This window comes from Peromyscus californicus, unplaced genomic scaffold, assembly GCF_007827085.1.
Source record: "Peromyscus californicus insignis strain IS unplaced genomic scaffold, ASM782708v3 Scaffold_17__1_contigs__length_78620276, whole genome shotgun sequence".
Lineage (NCBI taxonomy): Eukaryota > Metazoa > Chordata > Mammalia > Rodentia > Cricetidae > Peromyscus > Peromyscus californicus.
In genome coordinates this window covers 43,478,509-43,506,281 of record NW_026294469.1, presented here as the reverse complement: position 1 = coordinate 43,506,281, position 27,773 = coordinate 43,478,509, and the positions used below count along the sequence as shown (strand labels likewise).

Sequence of the window (27,773 nt, the reverse complement as noted above, 5' to 3'; positions counted from 1 at the left end):
CGTCTGAGAACTTTATGGTTGTACAGCTTTCACCTTTGATGCCTTCATTCATTTTAATATCTAGCCTCCCCTTTACCTGGCTGGTGAGTGTCAGTACCCTGGGTCTCATGGAAACTGCTTTGGTAGGAGTACCCCAGGAATGGTGAGGGATTTGGGAAAAGGCTTACTGGGGTTCAGTGCTCCTGAATTTGAATTCTAAAGATCAGCCAGGCAAGGTGGGCCATAGTTCTTCAGGCCCAAGCTAGAAACAAAGGATTCATTTGAAAGAACTGGGTCCCAGAAAAGTTTAAAGGCACCCTGAAGTATGAAGCAGTAGAAGACACCCGTAGAAACCAAATCCAAGTCTGGAAGTGGTCAAGGGTGTGGATAAAGTAGTGGTGTCAGGAGTTGATGAAGAGGTCAAGGTAGGCACACCCGAATGACCAATGAGATGTAAGCGCTCCAGCAGAAAGAGATGTCTGGACTGTGAATTTGGATTCTTTTGAAAGACAACCCACATTGTAAGATGTTAGAACTCTACTCTAGCCCACAATGAGTTCTCAAATCATATACCTCAGGTTTTAAATTACCTCCCAAGTAGTTAAACGTAGGCTTAGAAGGGGTTTGAGGTTCTGTGCTTTCCCCAGACACCATTTTCTATGATAAGGAGCATTATGATGTAAGAAATGAATGTGGGAACTGCTGGAATGCCACCGTAAGCATCAGCCATGTGGCCCTGGCATGGGGGTTGCAGAGGGACAGCCCGGCTCTGTCGTATTTGTTGCTTTCAGGGCATGTGCACATGTCACCACTGTGGTCACTTTCAGGCTTCTAAGGTGAGGCCACCGAACTTAGAGTTGAGATTTGCGCACCTGCAGCATGTGTTTCTGGCACACCTCTGGTTGTCATAAAGGCATCCTTGCTTACCCATCGGGGATCTCCATCCATGCTCACATAACTGTGCTATTTATTAAACCATGTTGCTATAACCCGATACCCACGGGAGCAGGACAACAGAAGTCAGATTGTGTTCACGTCTCTGACTTTCTAACCAGGGGACACCAGTTAAGCATCCTTAGAGTTAATTTGCTCATTAGTAAGATAATAATTAAGGAACCTGACACACAAGCTCTGTGAAAACAAATGAGATGCTCTGTGTAAAAATACTGATTCTTGTGACTCATGCATGGCAAGTTCTCCGTCAGTGTTCCTTGTATTTGTTTCCCGCTTTCCTCTCGGCAACTGTGATACAGGTTAACCACTTGATATGCAAGATAATGTCATGTTATTCATTGCCTTTTGGATGCTTCCGTGGACATCTCCACCCCAGGTTCCATTTTTACTGACATGTTTAGGTCTGCCCTAGGATGCTCTGTGTGGCTACAACAGAATGCCTGGGATTGGGTGATGTATAACGCACAGAAAATTATTTTCCCACCATCCTGGGTCCGAAGAAGTCTAAAATCAAGCCCCTGGCCTTGGGGCTTGGGGAGATGGCTCACTGGGTAAATAAAATGCTTGCCTCATGGGCATGAGGTTTCAGATCCTCAGATCCAACCAACTGCATAAAAAAAAATGTCACCAGCCCCTCCCTGCTCTAATTTGCTTCTGTTGCTCTGAGAAACACCATGATCCAAAGCAGCATGGTGGGACAAAGGGTTTATTTTGCATCTACTTCTACATTACAGTCCATCATCAAGGGAAGGCCGGGCAGAGAGGGACACGAACAGGAAACTGGAGGCAGCAGCTGGAGTAGAGACAACGAGGGGGACACTTCTTCCTGGCTTGCTCCCAGGCTTCCGCTCAGCTATCTTTCTTACGCAGCCCAGCCCCACCTGCCTAGGAATGGGACCACCCACAGTGGGCTGGTCCCCACTCTGCCAATTAGCACCCAAGAACATGCCCACCCCCACATGCTCACAAGGCCAATCTGGTGGAGGTAATTCTTCAAGTGAGGTTTCCTCTTCTTAGGTGTGCTAAGTTGATAGCCAAGATACTAGCTATCACATCACCTAAATAATACAACATCTACTTATGTAACTTTTGTGTTGTTTAGGCATTATAAGAATATGAGAGGATATACAATGGTCTTATGCAATTACTGTGTCCCCGTATGTAAAGCTTTTAGTGTCTGTGGTAGAAGAGGGGTCTGTTCTAAAAGCAGTCCCCCAGACCCCAAGCGATGACTTGTCGACGCTGGCTTTATTCAGGCAGCTACTTGGTGTCTCTCTGGTTCTTTTCCTAACTTACTTCTGGCCTACAAAAACAAAACAAAACAAAGGAGAAAAGGACTTTCCGGGAAAGCTTCCGAGGTGAAAACAGGTTCCACAGTCATTCTCATTTTGAACTCCTCACAACATATATTGTGGTCTTTGGGGGTCCCTTGTTTTGTGAGTTTAATCCGCTATGACAGTGGGTAAACATACATAAGGATTTGTAAAAACACATGGAAGCTACAGGTGCAAGACTGTCATTTAAAGAGCAAGGGTTTGTTGCAAATTTGAGTTTTCCTTGATCTCATTTTCTCGTGTGTTCAAGTTGAGTGGGACTCAATGGTCCCACAGAAAAGCAGGACAAAAAAAAACAAAACAAAACAAAAAAAAAAACAGCACTCAACGTTCTCCAACCGTTTTTCAGAAAGCTCAGTTTAGGAACCTGTTATGTGTCCATGGGTTACCAGCACACTCGCGGAGAAGACTTTAACACGGCAGTGGCACAGTGGCTTTCTGGGAAAATCTTTCCTTCCTTGAAAAAAATGTATTCAAATTCATGTGCACCGATCCATACCCTGGAATACGCTACCCCAAAACACAACACTCTTTTGACTAAATGTCAATAGCTTTTGTGCTCCCCACCCCCCCCACACACAAAAAAAGTGTCTCGATCAAAAACTTGATTTAGTCATTAAAAGTGTTATCCACCCCCCATTCAAAAATATTGATTTCCAAAATGTCAATATATGATTTCTTCCCTCAAATTCTGCCCTGTCCTTTACCACTTTCAACCACAAAAGGTGTTTGGTAGGGTTGTAAAAGGCCTGGTAGGGCCTACGAACAGTAGTTAACAGGCCTATTGGGCCAGGCCAGGATGCAGGAGAAAGTGGGTCTGGCAGGGCCAGGGTGCAGTGAGAAATCGGCCTGGCAGGGTCCTCTGGTGATTACCTTCCATCAGCCACTTGCTTTCCCACCCTCTCCCGGAGCAGAAGAGATAATAGCTTGCTTGCCTTTTCTTTCAAAGAAAGCCAGGAAGCCTTTGGACCAATAATTCTGCAACAGCTTTAGAGAGCTTGGATTCTTCAAACAAAGCCGAGTGGCATCTTGTTCTCTTCACCCCGAGGCCATCTCTCTGCTGCTGGCTGCTCATAAATACAGCTCCCAGTTTCTACTGAAAACATCTTTAGTTATTGTAAGCAAAAGACATCAGAAGGAAATAATAGGTCTGCACCTCATTCCTCCAGCAGGCATTTTCCTGTCCTGTGTACTAACCCCACAGCTATTTGTTATGAAAACAAAAACAAAAAAAAACCTTATCTATTGCTTCCTGTGCCAGCTTCCAGTGTTAGCTCTACCTAGACAGACAACCTCTGTTTGCAACATGGGATAGAATTCAGATTTTTGTCCTCTCTCTCTCTGTCTCTCTGTCTCTCTGTCTCTCTGTCTCTCTCTCTCTCTCTCTCTCTCTCTCTCTCTCTGTGTGTGTGTGTGTGTGTGTGTGTGTGTATGCATGCATGTGTCTGTGTGTCGATAGTGTGTGTCTGTGTGTGCTCCGTCTTCACAGAAATACAAGACAACCTGGGAAGGCATTTGAAATGTTTAGTCAGGTCTTTCAGTGTGAAGAGGTGTATAAAACACATCCCAGTGATGAGCACCAATTAACAGTGCATTACTTTCTGGAGAAGGCTTCAAGTTGGCTGCCCTGCAGGTCAGAGTCAATAAAGACTGAGTGACTAACAATAGCCTTTCTCTCTTGCTGAAACCTTGGACTTAACCCTAACTTCATCAGAGCAGAGAAGACGAGAATAATGCGAGCCATAGGAGTCTTGGGGATTGACTTGAGCCTAATGCTCAGAGGCTGTGAAAACTGTCAGAGAGCTTGATTGATTGGCTCACATGCCCTAGTCCTCCGTGCAAAGGACTAATGTTTCGGCCTCTTCTGAGAGGGCTTGATGTGCCACCTGGGGTCAGAACTTATCAGCCTGTGGGGCTAATGTTTCTGATGGGGCCAAAGTGCAGTCAATAATTTATACAGAAATTTGTGCTTAGATTCGAAAGGAAAGCAGGTTTTGACTTGAATCCCTTCCCCTGTCTGCAGAAGTGTGAAAGAACTTCAAGTCTTCCTGCCAACAGCATTGTTGGGTGTGTTTGGTAACACTTAAGACAAATATGAATTAAAAAAAGGAGACCTTTGAAAAGTCACTGTGGAGTATTTAGTTAGCAGTCGGCAATGAGGTCTGATTTGGGGAGTTTCAGAAGCCATCAGTGGAATGGGTAAAGGAAGAGTCAGCAATTTTACAGGTATTATAAACCAGACACTCTCTAGAATGTAACAACCATGGCAGTTAAAATTAGAAGGACTTTGAACTAGTTCTGAGTGAACCTGGGCAAAGTCCTCATGGTACAGGTTCTGAAGGTTCAGGGTATCCGCAACACAGAGAAACGTCAGGCAATACGAAGAATGGGTACAGAGGGGAACTAGATTTTAGCTAGATGCCTGAATGTCCTGTCTGGTCTGCAGAGAAACAGAACCTGGAGCTAGCCTTGGTGGTTGTGTACGACCACGCATGCGCACAGCGCATCACGATGTCCATACAAGAGCATATTCGTACAGCCCCTAGAAATTGACAGTAAGGCGATGACGCGGAGCCGGGCTGGTCCATCAATAACCAGTGAAGTTCTGTTCTCCTCCAGCAAAATGACAGTTTGCTCCAGTAAGCGCCAACAAAGGCCCCTTTACCTTCGCCCTGCACACCCTGCACGGGGAGAGCACAGTTAGTCACACTTCGTTAGGTTTGTTTACAGAAAAGAGCTGGTCTCTAAGCAGGCTATTGAAATCCTTGTAACTCCATAGGGCCTTTAAAAAACAAAACAAAACAAAAAACTTCCCTCCCTGAAAGATAAGAACTTCGGAATGTGGGGTGGGGGAGGGTGCGAAGGGACCATTATCAAGAAAACTGGTTTGTTCGGGTGGGAATTGGAAAGATGAGTTGGCATTCAGGGTGCTGCTGGCTCAGAACCAGGGGCTGCACCCTCAAAACCAGGTCCTGGGGTCTCTTTGTTGTCCTCACCAAACTGGGAGTTTGGCCTTGCTGTAACCTCGAAAAAGTGAGGCGCTCCTGAGACCTTGAAATGAGCTGTCCTCACCTTCCTAATAGTTCAGGGGAGTGGCTTCTGGGATTTCAAGTTGTAGTTGAGAGTCAGACGAGGAAACATTTGCTTTAAACAATGACTGTGTTTGTGAGGAGAGATAAGTTCCTATTGGTTGAGATTAGCAGTGTGTATATAGAAGCAATAAAAGGCTCTCAAGGTTGGAATTTGCAGCCCTTAAGATTCTGAAACGTAGATAAGTCACATCCGTGGCCTGCTAGGCTAGGAGAATGTAGGCTAGTAGGTACAGAAGCCTGGCTCTGAAGTTGCTTCACCTGGAAGGAATGCAGGAAGACTTATCTTCTTAGCAGGAAAGGCTTCTATTTTAACATCGCCTCCCCTTCTTCAGCTGTGGACTGAGTTACGGGAGCGTTTAAAAGATGCAGTGGTCACAGGACAGTGATTGTACCGAGTCTGTTAATAGAGTAGGGAACTGGGGCTCAGAAAAGTATAGGTGAGCTAACGGGGAGGGGCTGTTGTTGGGGGGTGGGGCGAGGTACTCCTGGTTAGCATTCTTTCTTCCTGCCCAGGCTTCAGAGTTCTCTGCACATCACCCTGGGACACACACCATCAGCTTCTCGGACGACTTCCCGAATCTGAGCCATAGTGTGTGACTCCATTACCAGAGTGACCCACTCTCATGCTGCCTGTGGGATATGGCCACCGCAGCTGGGGACAGGAAGGGGCAAAACCCTCCATCAAGCTGCATTCCTTCAAGAGGATGCTGAGTCCAGTTTTTCTGATATACTGTCCTTTGCTTCCATTCTAGATTGGCCCAAGATGGTGGCTTTTCCTGTTGTGCAATGGTTACCTCTTTGTATGCCTTATGCTTGCAGAATCTCTCTCTCTCTCTCTCTCTCTCTCTCTCTCTCTCTCTCTCTCTCTCTCTCACACACACACACACACACACACACACACACACACACACACACACACACACACACACACGGCCGTTCAGAGCAGCAGTTCCCAGTTTGAGCTGTGGCTGTAAATTGCTATTTTAAATTTTGGCGAGTGGAAATAATAGCTGAGTGATCATCTCCAGCAAATGTTGTTGGCCTTTGTAAAGAATGGCTCCTTCAGAGGTTTTATGATTTACAGAGGACACAGCTGGTGGGCAGCAGAGCCGTAGGAATCTGTGCTCTCCTGGGCCTGGCGAGCTACAGATGAAAAGGACCCAGGGCTGGCACAAAAGCAAATAAGCGCTCTGACTTTAAATAAAGCGTCCTCATTTATAGGAAGCCTAGCTCTTCAGTCCCAGCGAGATATACGGATCAGTAGCAGCCTTTTGATGTGGAGCATAATTGTCAATTGGTTCCCACTGTTTCCTTATAACTCAGGACCGTGGCTGGTAAAAAAATTTCTTTCAAATACAGTCCCATAATGTAGAATTGTGGTACACATACTTTGACAAGCCATTCAATAACATTTAAACCCCAAAGTCTGCAAAACCAGAACCTAACCTGGTCCTGATTTAGGAGAGAAGATGGGTGTCTAAAGAACCACCTCCTTCTTCCTTTTTCCCTCCCCCTCCCCCCCCAAGGCCATGAGGTTTTCATTCTACCTTCTCACTTCCTGTGTTCATTCTTTCGAGTCACTCTGTCTTCCCTTGCAGCCTCCCCCTCCCCCGCGCCTGATCCAGAAAAATGGGAAAGTTGTCTGTCCCAAGACTCCATACTCATAGCATTGTGCACTCTCCTGTTTCAAAGGTTGAGGACTCTCCTTTAATGGGGAATGACCTGGAGGGGGCCTTTTGCCTTGAGTAACTGTTTCAGTCTCCATTGGCTGTTTCCTTGCCTGTTTTCCAGCCGAAGCCTTGACAGCACTGAGAGCTTGGGTAAGGAGGAGCTGTTGATGCAAAGGGGTCAGATGAAGTGTAGAGAACTGTGGGAGCAGTGATTTGATAGGCTGAATCCTTACAGCTGCCTGTCTTCCAGTGGCTCTGACAGCGATGGAGGGGAGGCTCTGTCCGGCTCACTCTGGGAGACCCTGGCCATGTGCTGTATGCCCAGGGCTGCTTGTACATAGCCGTGTCCTGAAATAACACTCTTAAGAAAGGAGGGGTTCTTAGGAGGTAACAGTACTAGAGCTCTTGGTAAGCCTGACTCAACAAACATTTATAAAATGCCTTTCCCACACTCTTCAATGCCTTTATTTAAAGGAAGAAAAATGTCTCCCAATGAACTAGATAAAGTCTATGGGAGGGGGAGTGGATTCCTGCCTTCCCGTGGAGGATGGAGGAGGAGGTGAGAAGCCACTCTCCTCCTGAGGCTTCAAAGGCAAGGCTGCATTGGAAGTCATCCTAGAAACTCAGATTTCACGGAAACCAAAGGGTGCCTGCCAAGCCCAAGTGCAGAATCAGGCATCGGAAGTCAGAGTGGCATCGGGGTCCACGATGTCAAGCCTCCAGGGAGGCAGTTGCTTACTGGAAAGCTCACTCAAAAGTCAGAAGTGAGGCCTCTTTGCACAAATACACAGAGATGCACTGTATGCATGGAATGGCACTTGCTTGCTCTGTTTTTGTGTGTTGATGACTCCAAATGCTTGTCTCGGGAGACCCCCTTCACCCCCTTGTCCCCTGTGCCTCTTTGTCCTTTCCTTCCCACTGTGTGTTGACCGAGCCTTGGTGGGCTGTGGCCTGCAGGGCTTGGCATGGTGCCCACTGAAGTGTCTCTGGCTTGCTGCCCTGGAGAAGCGACCTCAAGAGATGTCCTCCTCCGTGTTCGGGCGCTGTCATCTCAGACCTGTTTTCCAGCCTGTCCCCAGGTGGGGACTCTGGACAGTTTAGCAGAAACTGTTAGAGGAACTTGCTAGCAATAAGGGTACGTGTGGTGATGTGAGTGTTGCTTGGGTAGGGAGAGACTGTGCTCTAAAGCCATTGGTACTGCTTTAGGCTATCTATGTCTGCTTACCAGAAAAGCAAATGCTTTTGTTACTGATCATGCTTGAAACTGCTTTTTAAAGATCTCCATGTGACATTTTCTTTCATGATGCTTTTCATTGTATTTGAGGCATATTATAAAACCCATGGCATTTTGTAAGTAGGAAACTTGCTTGCACAAACATAGGTCCTCCTGGCTGCTGAAAAGAAGTAAAGCATCTCTTTCTGCAATCAACAGGAACTGATCTGCAACGACCTGCTATGAAATGATTTTGTTTTCAGACACCGTCTTGTGTCCTAGGCTGGCCTTGAACTCTTGATTCTCCTGCTGCTATCTCCTGAGCACGGGGATTGCAGTCACGTGCCACCACACCCACCCTTGGCCTGCTGTTTCTGAGAAGATGTGATCTTAGGCTGTTGTGATGTTCATTCATGCTTCTCCCCACGGGTGATTTTCCACCCGAGGACCTTCTGTCCCTGTCTTCACCAGCCGCACCTACAGCACATGCGCAGGGCAGCCTTTCAGTGTTTCTGGGGAGGCCTGACAAAAGCCTCATTGCTGTTCCCTGTGCTTCACCAGTAGACTTCCTAACAGGCCGTTGCAGTTTGTAGAACAGAGAGAGGATACCGTTACCAGGGAAGCAAGGAAAAGAAAACCAGCCAGGGCTTCCTTTGGCTGACCAGCCGGCTGGATATTGACCACCTGTCTTCACGGGAAAGAAATAGATGGCAGTGAATAAGCGCGAGTCGAGTTTTCCAAGAAGCTCAATGATTTTCCCAAATCAATACAGCTCATCAGGCCTCAGAACAAAGGCTGCCGGGAGGTGACAGTGATGGAGGTGCTTCTGTGTTCTTTTGTGTATTAAACCATAAGGCCCACGGGAAACAAGGTTTCTGGGTGTGTGTGTGTGTGTGTGTGTGTGTGTGTGTGTGTGTGTGTGTGTGTGTTGGGTATATTTGCAGAAGGGAAATCTTTCCAAAGTAAAACAAAAAGAATTACACAGACTGTATATAGATGCTCAAATATTTTGAAAAAAAGGGCGGTGGGGGGGGCGTGCTACTTGATCTTTAAAAAAGTAAATCAGAGCCAGGCCCAGTCTTTGCTTTTCAGCATTGATTGGGTTTTTTGTTGCTGTTGTTGTTCTTACATATGTTGGTGTTTAGAGGAAGGAGCTCAAACAAATGTCTAGATAGCCACATTAACCCCCTGGCAAACAGCCCTAACGACTCTGCCATGAATGAACCCTGCTTCTAATGCCCTGGAAAGTGCACCAAAATGGAATGCTGGTTTGTCATATAGAGCTTATAATTAACAAAGGGACAGTGATGCCAACATATTCCAGCCACCAACAGAGATCCGTGGAGACCAGCAAACGCTAGCTAGCCCTTCTGTCATTTAATCGTTAAGTTCCTTCTGCTTTCACAAGGTAGTACATTAACGCCAGAACAGCGTGTCTCTGGGGTTTACGACTAGGGTGGCGGCACACTAGGGCATAAAGTATTTCATTATACTTCCTTTTGTCGGCCCTGCCCTATCTCGAAAGCGCCATTGCCATACATTATTTGTTCAGATAAAGCCCAATGTTCAGGGTGACTAATCGCAGAACTGTGTTCCAGATGGTTTGATTACAGGATGTGGTTAAAGTGACTCTTCAAACATTCAGCCCAGCAGTAGGGCTCCCTTTAAAAAAAAAAAAAAGCTCTGCTTCATGGTCATGTGACAACATTGACTTTTCTTGCCCCGGTGCACCATACATCCTTGGTGTAGACAATAGGAAAGCCATTTTGCTCTTTGGCCGGCAGGATTTTTATGGATAAACTTAGTTGTAAATTTAAAAATTTCTCAAATAATTATAAACTTTGTCTTCTGAAAGAGAATCTAGTGGAAGGTAAAGTGGTCTAAAGCCAGACCCATGAATAAAGACGCTTCAGCTTTGGAAACAGCACCAGGATGGTACTCCAAAGAATAGGGAACTGTTTGGAGAGGAATTCCAAACAAAGGAATGCTGATAAGTCCCACCCCATGCAGAAGCCACGATTGGGACAACTAGGGTAATGTGGTATCTGAAATAGTGGCATTTCTATTATCATTGGTGTTTCTCTAGAAAAAAACAGTAAAGGAAAGAAAGTAACCATAGGGGAGGGGGATTATAGCAAAAATGAGTTACAGATTGGTGTTATTAGAATGAGGTTTGTGTTTTCTGCCCGAGTGCACACCAAGTTCACCCAGATGTGGCAGTCTGAAGAGTTCAGAAAAACCATAAGATTCCAAATTCAGCACTTGCAATGCTTGGCAAAGCTCTTGGTCCCAAGGATGAGCCTCTTTTAAGACTCAGACAGTCTTTAACCTGTAATATAAACAGATTTATGCAGAGCCACTGGGCAGTCAGCATTTGCCCAGTTCTTGAGGAAGCAGCTTCGCAAATACAAGAAATAGTAACTTATAAGCCACATGTATGATCTCTTTGGAGTAGAGTCTCTCTACGGAGGAAGTCTGTCATCTACGAGCTAGTAGGAGATTCCACTTACTGAAAAAAGTACGGTAACCGTGAGACCTCAAGAAAAGGCGAGGGCTCTGAGTGGAGAGTTGTGTAGGTTCCAAAGTGATAAGTGAACTTGTACTTGACTTGAGGTGCAGTGCTTCTCGGGGGCTGTGTGTGCAGACACTGTACCAAACACAAGGGACTGATGGGAAAGACCAGCTCAACGTGCACATGATTGGAGGGAATGTTAAAGGGACATCCTGTCAGGATAGGACGCACATCCTCGCCATGTTCAAACATGGCACGAACTTCTCACCTAAGGACTGAGCATCCCTCGTGAGCAGAAAGCTGCCTGTGACTCAAGGTCCCACGGGAGGGAGACTTTGCCTCCTTGAGCTCGTACCTTTTAAGGTCACTTCGGTCTTTTCTATTCCAGCCAACAGAAAGGAACTACTAGGAATGTGTCCTAGCAGTTCATACAGGCTGTGCCCTTTTATAGAATGTAGAATGCAATCACAGTGATAGGGAGGCAGAGAGAATCCACCTATCAACCAGGAAAAGAGGGAACTCCTCAGATGCTGGTGAGAACCATCATGGGGGAAACTGTTTTGAGACCGGTCAGTGACCCCAGAGAGAATGGATTTGGAGGGTAACATGATACGTGTCTGTAGATGGACAGGTGCTATCACAGGAGTTTGTCCTGATTTATTAGGAATTTCAGCTCTCCTTGAGGATTTCTACAAAGGCGCTCCAGCCTCCTTTGGGGGAGTTAAAAGTGTGATGTGAGGGCCAGCGAGACGGCAGAGTGGGTAAAGGAGCCTGCAGCCAAGCCTGACGAATTGAGTTTGATCTCCCAGACCCACATGGGAGAGAACTGACTCTCAAAAGTTTTTCCCTGATCCCCAAATGTGTGTCATGGTAGGGAAGTACATGAACATGCATACACGAATAGACACACACACACACACACACACACACACAAAGAAAATGTAATTAATGTTTGTTTTAAAGCGTGACATGAGGAACAGCTGAAGAGACTTGTTGGAGGCTGAAGGCACAAAGGAGGGTGTAAACTGGAGGAGAAACAGTGACAATTTGGTATTGCTCTGCCAGGAAACAGGGCCTTCGGGTGGAGGATGAGGGGGAAGGATTCTTCGGGGTTTCAGAAGGCAGAAACATGAACCAGACACTCATAGACAGATTTGTGGTGTAAGACAAGGAATAATTGGATAACAAGATGTCTGGATAGTAGCCAGGTAGCCCTTGAGTGGGTCCTGATAGAGTCCTCTGCTTGTGATAAGACTAGAGGAAAAGGGGACACATGTTTGTGCATGTGCTCATGCACGCGTGCTCTCTCTCACGTGCTCGGGCATGCGCACGCGCACACACGCGCGCACACACACACACACACACACACACACACACACACACGTTGAGGTATTGTGCCAACACTTGGCGTCTTTATCTCATCTCTTAGCTATTACATCTTTGAAGCTCTTGCCCATCCCGGTCCTCTTAGTTAACACATAGATCTTTAGACTTCATTTCTAAGTTTCCGCATTACTAACCCAGATTCCTGGCATGAATGTGTCTGGTTGCCTCTGCGTTAGGTACCATCACTGATTTAGTGGTATGAGGTCAGGTTTAGGATTACTGGTATGAAAGCTCACTGGTCTAAGACATTCTTCTGAGCAGGGCATGAGGACAGAGCAGGAACCAAGAGCAGCACATCCAGTCTCTCATCTAAGGTGAGATTGGTCTAGTCTAACAAAGAGCCCACTCTGTAAGTACAGGTAATATGCAAATTCTACTTCCAGATTGTGGTGCATGTCTGTCCTGATGGTAAGACTGTAGACCCTTTATGTAAAAAGCTGAACAGAATTTCCAACAAAGTATGATTCAGTAGCACCAAATAGATACGTAGCCAATGCTTGATGGGTCTGAGTAGGAAATCAAGCATGAATCTTTATGAAGCCTGTGTGTGTGTGTGTGTGTGTGTGTGTGTGTGTGTGTGTGTGTGTGTGTGTGTATTCCAGTATCTGGGACAAAGTGTCAGCAATATGAAGAAGAAAATCATGCAGGTGAGCTTCCCAGTCCTTCCTTGTAAATTTTTTTCTATTTACTTAGGATTAACAGTAATAGGCCTCAGGTATTTCTCAAATAGCCTTGTTAGAAAGGGAAGGGCAATAAACCCAGTGAGATCCTTGTTCTTATAAACATCAAAAGGGCTTGCAGAGAGAGACCCGGGCTCCTAATCACAGTCGAGAGAGAGATCCAGGAGAATAAGTGTGCTTGAAGAGACAAACCTTCAGGAACTAACACATGTGTATGTCTAATTTATTTAGAGAGAAACATAACTTTAAGCCTGGGGTTATAAAATTCAAATCTGTACTTTCTGAGGACTAACTTTCATCTGATTTATATCACTCACTATGCCTTTAGAAAGTTATGCGTTATATGGCCTTGGGGTACAAAACACTTGAAGTTTATAATTTTATCAAAATAATAAAAAAATTATAGACTTGATTTATTCATTGAGACAGGGTCTCACTGTATAACCTTTAGCTATGTAGACCAGGCTGGCCTCCGGCTCACAGAGATTCACCTGCCTCTGCTGGAAATAAAGGCCTGTGCCACCACTCCCTGAAATTTCTACGCTTCGGAGCTAAACCTCCTACTTGACCCTTCACAACAGCATGTTTTCTAAACATGGTGCAGTTCGTGGAGGAAGATGCCTTAACCTCTCCTCCAATGCAGAGCCTCAGCTGAGTGTCTGTATTCACTGTGCATTTCAAGCAGATGTAACTACTGTGGCCCTCGGAAGAGGCTTGCACAAGATAGACCACCACAGGCCCAGGAATCTAATTAGCACTGCTTGAGGAGACTGGTTAAAAAAAAAAAAATGAATTAAAAAAAAAAAAAACTCCAAAAACAGCCTCCCTGGGAGTGGAGCATTTGTTTTGAGCATTTTAAATGCAGAGTGCTTTTAGAAAAATTAGGGTGACTTATTTAGGTTCCCTTAAGTTGAAAGCGAGCTTTTCTTTCCAGAATTTTACTCCTTCCGGTACAGACAACAACGTGGCGTACGCAGCTTCTAAGCAGTAGCAGATGTGAACTGTTTTTTTTTTTTTTTTTTTTTTTTCCCCCCCCGTGTGGAAGTTGCAACTGCAGTTCTGTCTTTGTGACCGTTTCAACCTGTGGCCCAAGATAACCACTAATTGATGGCTTGTGTTGAGTCCCTTCCTGCTTTTTGGCCCAGTTACCCTGGCCAGGCTTGAGGCCGTAGTTTGGCAGTGAGGGTACTGTGAGGGCTGGCCTGTTGGCTGTGTGCAGCCCTGTGGTGGGTATCATGGGGCTTGGGGGGTTGCTTCCAATTTCCAGAGCCTTGGTGGGGGCTCTGGCGATGCTTCAGGTCTCCCGCGGCAGGGAGCATCCTTCCTCCTGGCCGCCCTTTCTCCTTGCTTTGTCATCCTGCGCTCTGGCCAGCTGCATCGGGCCAGCCAATCAGACGCGAGCGTTCGCCGCAGGCCCTGGCCAATCGGCGGCCCGCGTTTGCTGGAAACGCGAAACCCTTAGGGGAGAAGCAGTAACAAAAGCCTTTCACTGCAGACAAATGTTAAGTGTCTGTGCAGACTTTTCCTGTTTTTAATTTTATTACTGCAAGAATGGAGGGTTTGTTGTTTTCTTTCATGTTTCCTTTCAAGCAATTTTAATTATACATTTGTGCTACATCAGGGACTCTGGAACGCAGTGATTTCAGCCTATTGCCTCTGAAGCTAAAATGCAGTAACCTTCTGGCAATACAGATACATTCCCGCACTGTAAATATAGCTGACATGCTAAAGAATTTTAAGCAGCTGCAGAGGTCTCTGACACCACACACGGTGCCCCAGAGAGCAGATGATGAGAAAGCCAGCTCCGTTTGCCCCTCTCCTCCACGCCCCACCCCTCTTTCCTGAAGGGATGTGCTCATAAAGAAGCCTTTCCGATTGTTCTGTCTTGTGCAATTTTTGACCGAATGCCTAATTACTATTGATTCTCATCACAATGGGATTTTTTTCATACTCAATGGTTAAAAACTACCCTCCCCCCCCGAGGGGGGAGCAGGGGGTGGGGAGTCAAAGGAATCAAGCATGATTTTAGGCAATGCTTGCAGTTCCTTTTAGCTTTTCTTCCCCTCAGCTAGACTACTGCTACAATAGGAGGCGGAATTTATAGTGAGTAAATTCAGCTGCCCCGTAACTACTAGCAGCCCCCGACCATATGGGAAACAATTTCAAAAATCTCCTTTTGAGACTTTTGAGAGGAAAAACCTCCTTTCCCCAGTACTTCAGTCCCAGCGGTTCAGATATTTTACCCGCTGTTGAAGGGCTCCCTAGGAAAAAAAGAGTCTTCTTGCTTTGTGAGCTTCTCAAGATGGTCGCTAGTGTAAGTGAGCGAGTCAGCCAGCAAAGACATGGAGGAATGGTCTCTGGGGGCGGAAGGGTAGGCACTTAAAGGAGCAAAGGCTCACTTAAATGTTTCATTTATTTACCTTACTCTTGTGTATGTCCCAGAGTCCAGCTTCTTTACCATATGCTTTAAGGATGTGATTTTTTTTTAAAGTGGCACTTGTCCTCCAGAGAAACAAGCAGGGTGTTGCATGTTGTTCCTCAGTGATATTTGGCATACTAAGCACACTTAAGTTTAGTAATTCACAGACGCAGTGCTGAGTTAAAGTGTCTGCAGGGCGGCGGCGGCGGCGGCATAGGAAAAGCAGGAAGGTTGGGCGGAAACACGTGTGTTGGTTTTGAGTGTTCTCTTCTAATCCTCTGTAGCAAATGCTTACCAAAGTTGACTGACGATAACCCCAAGAGCAAATGTGTTGTGCACACTTATTTTCTTAAGAGGGCTATTTTAAGAGCCTCGGAGACAAGACAGAGCAGTGAAACAGAGCCCTTTCTGAGGCTGATTGCCGTCTCACACAGTTAGCATGGGGAGGGTCAATAAGAAGAAATCACAGCTACCCCCAAGGCCCGGCCTTTTCCGCCGTGCCTGCCTATTTTTACATATCTGCAAATGATTTTTTTCTTTTCTTAATAAAAAAAAAAAAGTTACCATTGTTTTATAGTGTTGAATTGGAAACCAGATTCCTTTCAGTCATCCTCTGGCTTAAGCACTGGTAACTCGGGCTTGGTTTACGTTGGCAGCCTGCCAAACGAAAGCAATTATGTGTAATAATAGAAAAATTAAGAGGTGAATGTTACTGTTTTACAGCAGGACATGGCAAAAACCACTTCCTTCTGTCAGCAATATCTTGATCACACCCTCACACACTCTCACCCTTTTGCACCACATTTGTGAACGTGCGCATGCGTGCGAACACACACACACACACACACACACACACACACACACACACACACACACAATTTCCTGTGGGTTTTAACTTGAGGTCACCGAAACCAGAAAGGGGAAGGATGCAAACCACAGCTTTTGAAAGCCATGTGAGAATAGAACTTTGCTGGTAAAAATAATAACAATAAATGAAGTGGAAATAAAGTAATAGGTGTTAAATGTGCTCCCCTGTAACCCCACCCCTCTCCCCTACAGGTGTCCTAGTGGTCAATGTCACGTGGAGGAACAAAACGTATGTGGGGACCCTACTAGACTGCACGAAGCACGACTGGGCCCCTCCTAGGTGGGTGCCTCTTCTTTGTCAAAGCTCCTTCCTCTCTCCCCCGCTTCCCGTGTCTGCAAAGAAACTATAGGAAGAAATGAAGAATATAGAAAACTCTTCCTGTAATTAAAACCAGGCAAAGGAGAAATGAGCCAGTGCCGTGCAGAAGCCGGCTTTCTTTCCTATCTGAGCTCTGGTCCTCTCCCTCCCTCTCGTCTCTCCTTTGTTTTCTTCTTCTCTTTTTCCAAATGGGAATTTGAACTGATTGAAAGCCCGCTCTTTGATTCTCCGTGGGCGAATATTATCCATTCGGTAGCCTGGTCTCCAGCCGATGTACCAGTGCAAAAAAATAGAATGTCCTGCCCTTGGCTGCACCCCGCCCTCAGGCTGCCAAGGTGGCGGCTGCTCTGTGCTACCTGGGGTCCCCGGGATCTCCCCTGACTCCTTTGGAGATGCTCAATTGTGACACCCATTGCTTGCTTCCCTAGGTTTTGTGAATCCCCAACGAGTGACCTGGAGATGCGAGGGGGCCGGGGCAGAGGGAAGAGAGCCAGGTCTGCCGCCGCCGCCCCCGGCTCCGAGGTCAGCTTCACAGAGTCCAGAGGGCTGCAGAGCAAGAACAGAGGGGGGGGCCAATGGGAAAGGGAGGCGCGGCAGCCTCAACGCCAGTGGACGAAGGACACCCCCAAACTGTGCTGCAGAAGACGTCAAAGCCAGCCCTTGCGCTACCAACAAAAGAAAGAACAAGCCCCCGATGGAGCTGGATCTGAACTCCAGCTCTGAGGACAGTAAACCCGGGAAACGGGTCCGCACCAATTCCAGAAGCACCCCTACCACCCCTCAAGGGAAACCAGAGACTACCTTTTTGGACCAAGGCTGCTCCTCTCCGGTGTTAATCGATTGCCCCCACCCAAACTGCAACAAAAAGTACAAGCACATAAACGGCCTGAGGTACCACCAGGCACATGCGCACTTAGACCCAGAAAACAAGCTGGAGTTCGAGCCCGACAGCGAGGACAAGATCTCGGACTGCGAGGAAGCCTTGAGTAACGTGGCCCTCGAATGCGGTGAGCCAGGCCCAGGCGTGTCAGCATATGACCAGGTGAAGGCGCCCGCATCCCCTGGGGCTGGGAACCCCCCTGGAACACCCAAGGGCAAGAGAGAGCTCATGAGCAATGGCCCCGGTTCTATGATAGGTTCGAAAACGGGCAAGAACGCTGGCAAAAAGAAGGGCCTTCACAATGAACTGAACAACCTGCCGGTCATCTCCAACATGACAGCCACCTTGGACAGTTGTTCGGCCGCCGCGGACGGCAGTTTAGCCGCCGAGATGCCCAAACTGGAAGCCGAAGGACTGATTGACAAAAAAGGTTTGGGGGATAAAGAAAAGGGCAAAAAGGCAAACAATTGCAAAATGGACAAGAACCTCTCTAAACTGAAAAGTGCCCGGCCCATCGCCCCTGCCCCAGCCCCGACGCCCCCCGCAACTGATTGCCATCCCGACGGCAGCCTTCACATCCACCACCACGGGGACCATCCCTGGACTGCCCTCCCTCACGACCACTGTGGTCCAGGCTACACCAAAGAGCCCTCCATTGAAACCTATTCAACCAAAGCCCACAATTATGGGGGAGCCCATCACCGTGAACCCCGCTCTGGTGTCACTCAAGGACAAAAAGAAAAAGGAGAAGCGGAAGCTAAAAGACAAAGATGGGAAAGAGGCTGGAGGTCCCAAAATGGATGCTAAACTGGGGAAGCTGGAGGACCCCAAGGTGGCCGGCAAGGATTTGTCTGGGCATTTTTTAAAGGACCATCTCAGTAAGAGTGAAGGGCTGGCGAACGGATTGTCAGAGTCTCAGGAGAGCCGCATGGCCAGTATCAAAGCCGAGGCCGATAAGGTTTACACGTTCACGGACAATGCTCCCAGCCCCTCCATCGGGAGTGCCTCACGGATGGAATGCAGCACCCTGGTGAACGGGCAGGCACCCATGGTCCCCCTGCATGTGTTGACGCAGAACGGGGCTGAGAGTTCAGCAGCCAAGACCAGCAGCCCGGCCTACTCGGACATATCGGATGCTGCCGATGACGGTGGTTCTGACAGCAGGTCAGAGGGCATGAGGTCAAAGGCCAGTTCCCCATCAGATATCGTTTCTAATAAAGACGGTGTCGTGAAAGGGCATTCTTCAACTTCAGCACAATCATCTCAGCTGAAAGAGTCCCATTCTCCCTATTACCATGGCTACGAGCCTTACTATTCCCCAGGTTACATGCACCCTGGACCCGTTGGTGCCCCCGTGGCTGGGAATGGCGGGAGCTCGCAGGGCATGAAGATCAAGAAGGAGTCGGAGGAAGATGCAGAGAAGAAAGACAAGGCCGAGCAGTTAGATTCTAAGAAAGTGGACCACAACTCTCCATCCCTGCAACCTCAACACCAGTCTGTCATCACACAGAGACACCCCGCCCTGGCTCAGTCACTTTATTATGGCCAGTATGCCTACGGGCTCTATATGGACCAGAAATCGCTGATGGCCACCAGCCCTGCCTACAGACAGCAGTATGAGAAGTACTATGAGGACCAGAGACTGGCCGAGCAGAAAATGGCCCAGAGTGGGAGAGGGGACTGTGAGAGAAAGGCTGAACTCCCCTTGAAAGAACTGGGCAAGGAAGACCCTAAACAGAAAAACATGCCATCGGCCACAATCTCAAAAGCTCCCTCTACTCCGGAGCCTAACAAAAACCATTCTAAACTAGGGCCATCAGTGCCTAATAAACCTGAGGAGACAGGTAAATCACAGCTTCTCTCCAGTCACCAGCAGCAGCTTCAGGCCGACAGCTTCAAAGCTAAGCAGATGGAAAACCACCAGCTTATTAAGGAGGCTGTAGAAATGAAGTCTGTCATGGACTCTATGAAGCAGACAGGTGTAGACCCAACCTCGAGATTTAAACAAGTAAGATTGTGGAGTGTGGCCCCACCAGCCAGGGAGCAGTCTGAGCTGTGCACATGTCTTGGGCTTGATCTTGCTAGACATCTTACATTGGGAGGAAACCATCATCACGGGCTTTTCCTCTGCTCTTGAAAATTATCCTCAAAGATCCCTGGGAGTTTCCTGCACAACTCTAAAATGTCCATTCCCCACTGTTTACCTGTCTTAGTGCGTGAAGGAACTCTGGGCATGTGCCCTGCGTGGGTTTCCTAAGTCGGTAACTCCGATGAGGATTCTTGATTTCTTCATGAGCTCAAGGTGAAGGTATTTCACTAAAGGGCCTCTGAAATCTCTGGAACTCTGAGGTTTCATATCCTTCCTGTAAAGCATTCATTCTTTTTATATACCACATTTCTGTCAGCGTTCTCTAAGATTTTTAAACCAGGGTCCCTGAGTTCCCACTTCCCATTCATCATTGAACGAAGTTTGTGCAGCAGGTATCTCTCGCAAAGGGTCTCAGATGCCAAGATTTCTGTTTTCTGTTCTGTTTAGAACCCAAAGTAGAACTCTTGGGCTGTGGGTTTTCAAGGGGTCTGGGGCTGCAGGTGATAGGTCTCAGCAGTTCCTCCAGCCAGCCTAAGAACACGTGAAGTGCGGTCACCATGAAACCATATATGTGCAGTGCTGTCCCCGTGACTCACTGCTGCCCTGTGAGCATTAATTCTGGTATTCCCCAGCACCAGCACCCCAACTTAACTCCCTGTGCTTGCCCCCTAGTGAGTCAGAACAAGAGCTCTTACTGCTATGTACGTTTCCAGCCAAAGTTGGGACTGAGGACCAATTTCAAATTCTCATTCAAGACTTGAACCCCGAGGGGGTTTACACCATGAGTGTGCAGAGTCATCAAGGCCCTTTGGATCTTCAGTTCTGTGCCCTCCCTAGCTCTAAATCAGGCTCTTGTTTCCCAGGGTTGCAGTAGAACAAGACAATTTTGGAGGGCTTATCATTGGGTTTGTCTTCTAATAAATAAATCATAATACGTGCCATTAATTTGGTATTTTTGGCTTTAAGATGTTAGCATATTAATGAGAAGCCAGCCAGCATAGCAAGCTTCAGCTGTAGTCAATGAAGAAAATGTGTTAGGATACCACACGTTTTTGTTTTTCCTTCTAACTGATATTAATAACTGTAGTAATTTCTTAAATTTTCTATTATTAACTTGAGATAGAGTTTTTGTAATCCCCTTTAGCTGTGTGAGATAATAAAAGGAAAGTGAAGATTGAATTAAATATGTCTGGTATTTAAGGTCTGATACTATTTAAGGTCCCAGCTCTTTAACCCAGTTGCCAAGTGACCTTGATGTTGGCTGAACTTTAAAAGCATTTGGTTTAGCCTGTGGTACCAGGATTGATGATGAAGCCTCATCACTGATGATAAAGCATCAGGCATTATCACTTTATCAGAGTAGGAGGAGCAGCATGTGTTAACCCAGTATGAAATCATAGTCAGTAGTGCTGTCGTGTAAATGAACGGGTTTGCTTTGTAAGCAACGCAATTTTAAGACCGATCTTTATTTTAAAACCAGGATCCAGATTCAAGGACATGGCATCATTATGTATACCAGCCCAAGTATCTAGATCAACAAAAGCCAGAAGAACTTGACAGAGAAAAGAAATTAAAAGAGGACAGTCCAAGAAAGACGCCTAACAAAGAGAGTGGTGTGGCCAGCCTTCCTGTGTCCTTAACAAACATCAAAGAGGAGCCCAAAGAGGCCAAGCGCCCTGATTCTCAGTCAGTGGAGGAGAGCAAGCTGAAGAATGATGATCGAAAGACTCCGGTGAATTGGAAGGACTCTCGGGGGACAAGAGTGGCTGTGTCCTCACCCATGAGTCAGCATCAATCGTACATACAGTACTTGCATGCTTATTCTTACCCACAGATGTATGACCCCAGCCACCCTGCATACCGGGCTGTCTCTCCTGTCTTAATGCACAGTTACCCTGGTACGTGTCGTGGGTTCTAACTACATTGGAGGGAAGAGGCTGTGTGCAAATGATAGCTATTAACAACTGAAGATAAATTAGAAGCTTCGGGAATGACATTTGTTTTGCTTGTTTTTAATGCTACTTAAAGTCCCAAAGATGAAACTGATTTAATGTGAGATTTTTATATTTTGTAATGAAATGTCAAGAGTCCTCAGGCTCTAGCTTCCATAGTTCCTGATGGCTTACTGTAGACGGTTAGACTGACAGATACTTTATTGCCTGTGGAAATATTCTAAGCACTTACTGTCATAATCATTATAGTTACTGTTTCTTTCACTTAAGCGGACACATAAATGGATGAAGTAGCTGTAAGCTCAATTCTGTTTATATCCTCCGTTCATCAGGATGAATTAACCAGAGAAGAAGATCAGGGCACCTAGACACAGATAAACAATGATGTAGCCCGTTCTTAATGTAACCCCTTATTTTAAGATGTCTGACTCGTACCCAAAACTCACGTAATCCAGCTGATTTTTGTTTTTAAGATGTAGCCTGTAACACGATGTGACATTTCTTGTTTATCTGCAGGGGCCTATCTCTCTCCAGGATTTCATTATCCTGTTTATGGGAAGATGTCTGGGAGAGAAGAGGCAGAGAAAGTCAATACCAGCCCCAGCATCAACACAAAAACAGCCAGTGAAGCCAAAGCCCTGGACCTGCTCCAACATCACGCCAACCAATACCGCAGCAAGTCCCCTGCTGTAAGCCTCCTTTTGTTGGTAGTTAAAAGGCCATGTTTGGGGGGGACAGGGGGACAAGCAACAGAACAGTCTTGAAAGAGCAATGGTTTAGGAACCCAGCTGGGGTTTCAGGATGCTCTTCTATTCCCGATACACAAAGAATGGAATGTGGAAATATAAGATGTGGTCACGCAGGAGGGAAAAATGTCATTGAAGCCTTTGTGAGAGTGGGGAGCCTTTCTGTTGTGAAAGGATGGTGTTCTTTGCTTACCCGGGAGGAGGTGTCCAGGGGGACATTTAAATTTATAGTAACTTCTTGTGTAGAATGTTAGTTGTTAAGACATTAGGAAAGGAAGTACCAGAGGACTATTTTACACCATCCTTGTTAACCAAGTGGTTCGGAAGCCACTAACTGTTGACCTATTAGACAAATTGAGCTTTTGCAAAATGTTTTCTTAAGGATGGGGGTTGCAGCTCAGTGGTAGAGTACTTACCTGTCATGCGCCTGGGTGACATCCCTAGCCTGGAAAACAAACAACAACAAAGATACAAAGTAAAAACAAACAAAGGAATGTTTTCCTCGGAAACACTTTCAAAAAATCAAAGTTTTCCTGTAAAACTTAAAAGACTTGCTTCCTGTTCAGACAGTAGCAAATGTAGCATACAATTACTTAACAGTGGTTGATGGGAAAAGAAACCCAATCTAGACAGTCTGTCTAGCTCCTCATGTGTGTAAGTATGTACATAAATAAAGGTGACCGGACAGACGTCACCCCTGTTCCCTGCCTGGGTTAGCCTAACCTCAGTAGACCTGAACTTTCAGATCCTTCTGTCGACCTGGGTATTCACATGGTCCGTACTCAGAGTTAGACTTCTGCTCATGTGGAGTAATGGTGAGGGTCCGTGACACACAGTGGCGATTAGTTTTCTTCAGACGTTAATTTGAGTCTTGTGCAAGCCTGAGTCACTTGGCTGGGGAACGAGGCTGCATCTGCTGCCTGTTGGCCTTGGTGCATTCTCCTGTCCTTGTCATTCCACAGAAGGAATACAAAAACTGTCTTTGTGAGAGAGGCTCTCCCGGCAAAATGACAACTGCTGGTCCTAAAGACCGTGCATAAAGAGCCCAGAGAAAAGCGATGGATCCTAGTTAGGAAAGCCAAGGGGTGGAATGGTTAAAATAGTGTTTGCAATTTGAACACAGCCACTACACAGAAGCTGAAAAAGGTGATCCATGCATGATCCCTTTTCTGTAACCCCTCCTTTCAGTGCCTACACAGACTTTGTTCCAGTGAGAGGGCCGAGAGCAGGATCTAAAGGAGAGCTAGGGTCTAAAGGGAGAAATGTGTCAGAGGCGCAGTCCTTCGCCTGCTCTCATGCGGAAGAGCTGACATTTCTGATGCCGTCTCAGAAATGAAGACTCTGGAATGTGGGCAGGACAGTGGTTTCCTGTTGAGTCTGCCTGCCTCAGAATGTGCAGGGGACTGGTTCCTGAGCCTCTCGGGAAGAACCAAATCTGGAGACACCCCATTCTCCTTTCTAAAACAACACCACGGTATTTGACTGTAAATCTACATTCATCCTTGTATTTCCAGTTATTTCCAGATTCCCTCCCAAGTGTCTAATACAAGGAAAGCGCTACATAAGAGTTCTTACTGCACTGTTTAGGGAATAATGCCGACTAAACAAACCTTAATATTTTTAGTTTGCCAATTTCCTTCATTACATTTTTGATCCAGGCTAGCGAAATCACAGAAGTGGAGCTCATGAATACAGTCAGAAAGGAGAAGTATGAAGTGATTAAATTTTGTGTGCTGTGTGAACAAGTAGTGTGTATTATTGTGTGAACTTGAATTTGGGTATGTATTTTTGTAGGAACACAATGGACACTTTTTTTTTTTTTTTTTTTTTTGGAGACAGGGTTTCTCTGTGTAGCCCTAGCTGTCCTGGATCTCACTTTGTACACCAGGCTGGCCTCGAACTCACAGAGACCCACCTGCCTCTGCCTCCAGAGTTGTGGAACCAAAGGTGTGTGCCACCATGCCCAACTAAATTCCCCTCCAGAAAATATAAATAAAAATATAATTAGAAAACTTAACCTTTAAGAATAGTCTTAACAACTCCTTTTAAAAAATTTATGTATAAAAATTGTTCCTGGAAGACACCAAGTGGATTCTAATGAGCAGTTTTGAGAAGTGAATCTTGAGATCATTTTTAGGAAATATTTGCAGAAAACAATGGTGCCGTTTTGCTTACTTTGGTCGGTTCTCTATTGCGAACTCGGTTCCATTAAAACAAACGCGTATCCTTTGAAGCTGTCTTCCACTGGTATAGGGTTTTAAGTCTGTATCTACTCAATGACCTGAATGCAGTATCGGGGCTGTAGGGGGAGAGGTGCTTTGGTGCTTCTGATAAGTCTCTATGTGCAGGAATTAAAAGAGGGCGTTTCTCTTCTCAGCCTGTAGAAAAAGCTTCCACGGAGCGGGAACGAGAGGCAGAGCGGGACCGGGATCGCCACTCTCCCTTCGGCCAGAGGCACCTGCACACTCACCACCACACCCATGTTGGCATGGGCTACCCTCTCATCCCTGGTCAATATGACCCTTTCCAAGGTCAGCAGCTCATCACATTTGGCTAACAGTTGCTATGACTTCCTGTCACGAATTTAAAATGAAAATATTGAACTTTTGACGAACACTAGCTGTGGGGACGATTCCTGACACTTATTTCTTAGTATTCCTGAGAGACACACCTCAGGCTGTTTGCAGTCTATTGAGACTTGAAGTGGCTACCACTTAATAATTGTCGCTGGGAGATGTTATCTCGCCGACTGAGGGTGGCAAGGCAGTGTCTGGGGCATCAAATAAAACAATCAGAAAATCAGATAGCTACTTCAGGGACATTGTAGAGAAAACAGAGCCATGGTAGGTGAGATCATTTATTCTGATATCTCCAGTTCTTTTAAATTGCCCATTTTTCCATACAACCAACCAGGATGACCAGGACTAACATTCCATTGCCCAATGGAAGGGTGCTTCATGTCCCTTCACTGATGGGACTAAACATGAGAGAGAGAGCACATTCACGATACGTGAGGTGATCACATCTTACCTGTCCTATCTCTGTCACCTCATAAGGTGTCATAGCTGTCTCTATTTTGTCGCAGTTCTGGAAGTTGTAGCTGGAGAGTCTGGTGAGGCCTTTTGTAGTAGTGTGGGGGAGGGGCTTCCTACTCTTTCTGCCCAGGGTATGCAGGGAAGCGAGGCTCCTGAACTCTGTTCCTACAAGAACATTTAAGCCATCAGATCAGTATGTGGCCCTTAGGACCCCATTTTAATTACTTCCGTGTAAATCTTGAGTCCAAATGCAATCAAACTGGGAATCTGGGCCTCAACATGGGATCTTTGCAGGGTAGGGGGCAATTCAGTGATAGCAAAGGCCAAATACTTAGCAAGATGATGTTGGAAAACGGTTCTGAATGCAGGGAGTGTAAAGGAACTGGGCTTCTTTATTCAGTTGTTACTTGGGGTTAAAAGAAAGTGCATAGGTGGATGATATGATAGATAGACTGACAGACTGACAGACAGATAGATTGATCTCCCAAATCACCAAGTGTAAGGAGAACACGGAAGGGAAATGAATTCCATAACACAACACAGATGTAGAACAGTACAATTGAGCAGAATAAGTATCTCATCATTTTTGTATGTTGTTGTAATGTGTCAAATTGTCCTTGGAAAAAGAAAGCATATCCAAATAAAAAACCATGGAAGGAGAGAAAAATCTTCCTGTTTGCTTTGTTTACTGTGTTTTCCTCAGGTTTTTTTTTTTTTTTTTTTTTTGTTTAGCGTCAGTCCAGGAAGGTCTGAGGCTAGCCTTGAACTTTGCCTTGGGAATTACCATTATGCGCTACCATGCCTATTTCCCCGGGGAGCCTTTTCTATGGAATTCAGATGCTTCTTTATTTGCAGCTGTTCAGAACTCTGCTTTCTTTGTCATATAGATTAGGACTAGTTTTTCTTAAGTTGCTTTCGACTCAGGAAAGTGCAGGTCTTTCGGAATTTGTTTGATTTGTCCCGTGTACTTTATGGGATGCATCATGCTTAAGTCACTGGGGAAAATGTAACAGTGACAGCAGTCATTGTAAAAGTTTTCTAAGCAAACTAGCATGTTGCTTCTGTAGCTCACTGGCTTCTGCTTCCTGTTGTTAGTTACCACCTGTTATTTGTCTTGAGTTTCCTACTCAGGAATACACGCAAACACTTAGCGCCGCGCAGAGCCGGTGGGATGGAAGGCTACATCCTCTGAATAGCTATTAAGAAAACCACCAAGTATTCAGTAAAGGCACAGATATTGGCTACCCTGGGTGGTTTGTAGTCTGCCCTAGCCACGTGAAGCATGTCACGTGAAGGTTTAGGAAAGGACAAATCACCGCTACTGGTTCTGTGCTCTTTACCGCCCTTTTCCGAAGTCATGGAAACCTTGTGTTTTCTTCCCACTAGGCTTGACCTCTGCCGCCCTTGTTGCCTCTCAGCAGGTGGCTGCCCAGGCATCTGCATCAGGAATGTTTCCTGCACAGAGAAGGTAAATATTCTCAACACCTGAAATTAGTGCTAATGCTTGCAAGGAAGAGGAGACAGGCTTTGAAAATGAAAAACTTGATGCCTTGTGTTGATTTTATTGTAATGAATGAGCATATTATGGCAGTATGCTTCACGTGGGACTTAGAGTCCATGAGCCTCATTCTATGTATGTGATGTACATCAGTAAGGAAATTACTATGATTATTTTTTTAATCTTAAGATGAGACTGACATCCTTAGGTTTTAAGGAAAGGTTATCCCTACAATTTTGTTAACATATTCACAGGGCTAGTGTTGTCATTCAGTGGGTTAGTACTTGACTAGCATGCCCAAAGTCTTAGGTTCTAGCCTCAGCATTATACAATAAAATACCAAGACACGGGCTGGAGAGGTGGCTCAGAGGTTAAGAGCACTGACTGCTCTTCCAGAGGTCCTGAGTTCAATTCCCAGCAACCACATGGTGGCTCACAACCATCTATAATGAGATCTGGCGCCCTCTTCTGACCTGCGGTCATACATGCTGTATACATAATAAATAAATAAATCTTAAAAAAAAAAAAAAAAAAAAAAAAAAAAAAAAAAAAATACCAAGACACAAATCCCTTCATTTTATTGTACTTAAAAATAAAGTTGCAAATGGAGCAATGAGTTATTATAATGCTGAAGGTGACATTTGTTCCTGTTTTAAGTTACTCTACAAGCTCTCCTAAGATGGAAAAATAAATTTAAAAGAAGATTATCAATATAAAATGAACACTCTCTCAAAATGTAGCTCATTACTTTGTGTTTCTTCGTTTCCCTGGGAGTTCCACAAATGAAATAGAACTAACTCTAAAGGAAGCCTTTCAGTCTCACTGTCTTTAGGTTTTCCTATCAAATGTCGACAGAACTTGATGCTAAAGTGTGCTCTTCTTTTGCAGAGAATAACAGAATCGGAAGTGTCCGGTGTCATGTGACTGGATCACATGGGGAAGCGCTTTATATAGACATCAGTTCCATGGTGTTAATTTGAAATGCCTTAATGGCAGGCAAAAACCAGTCATTTCATTTTGTAAATTACAGATTTTATCACAGAGTAACAAATGTTGCTGTAATTAAACTTCTGTTTTATATATATATATACGTATACATATCTGTATATATACATATATATATATATACATATATATATATTCTTTAC

General features: G+C 45.7%; 1 protein-coding gene across 1 annotated transcript in view; it reads left to right on the top strand.

Annotated features, from left to right (window-relative positions):
- The window catches only part of Znf608 (zinc finger protein 608), a 105,706-nt gene extending 79,107 nt beyond the window's left edge, over nt 1-26,599 (top strand). Inside the window, 8 exon segments of the mRNA XM_052742203.1 lie at nt 16,299-16,386; nt 16,854-16,989; nt 16,991-17,842; nt 17,844-19,313; nt 20,875-21,292; nt 21,863-22,035; nt 24,470-24,623; nt 26,514-26,599. Of these exon segments, the coding sequence (XP_052598163.1) occupies nt 16,299-16,386; nt 16,854-16,989; nt 16,991-17,842; nt 17,844-19,313; nt 20,875-21,292; nt 21,863-22,035; nt 24,470-24,623; nt 26,514-26,599 (3,377 nt within the window).
- The last annotated feature ends 1,174 nt before the right edge of the window (nt 26,600-27,773 follow it).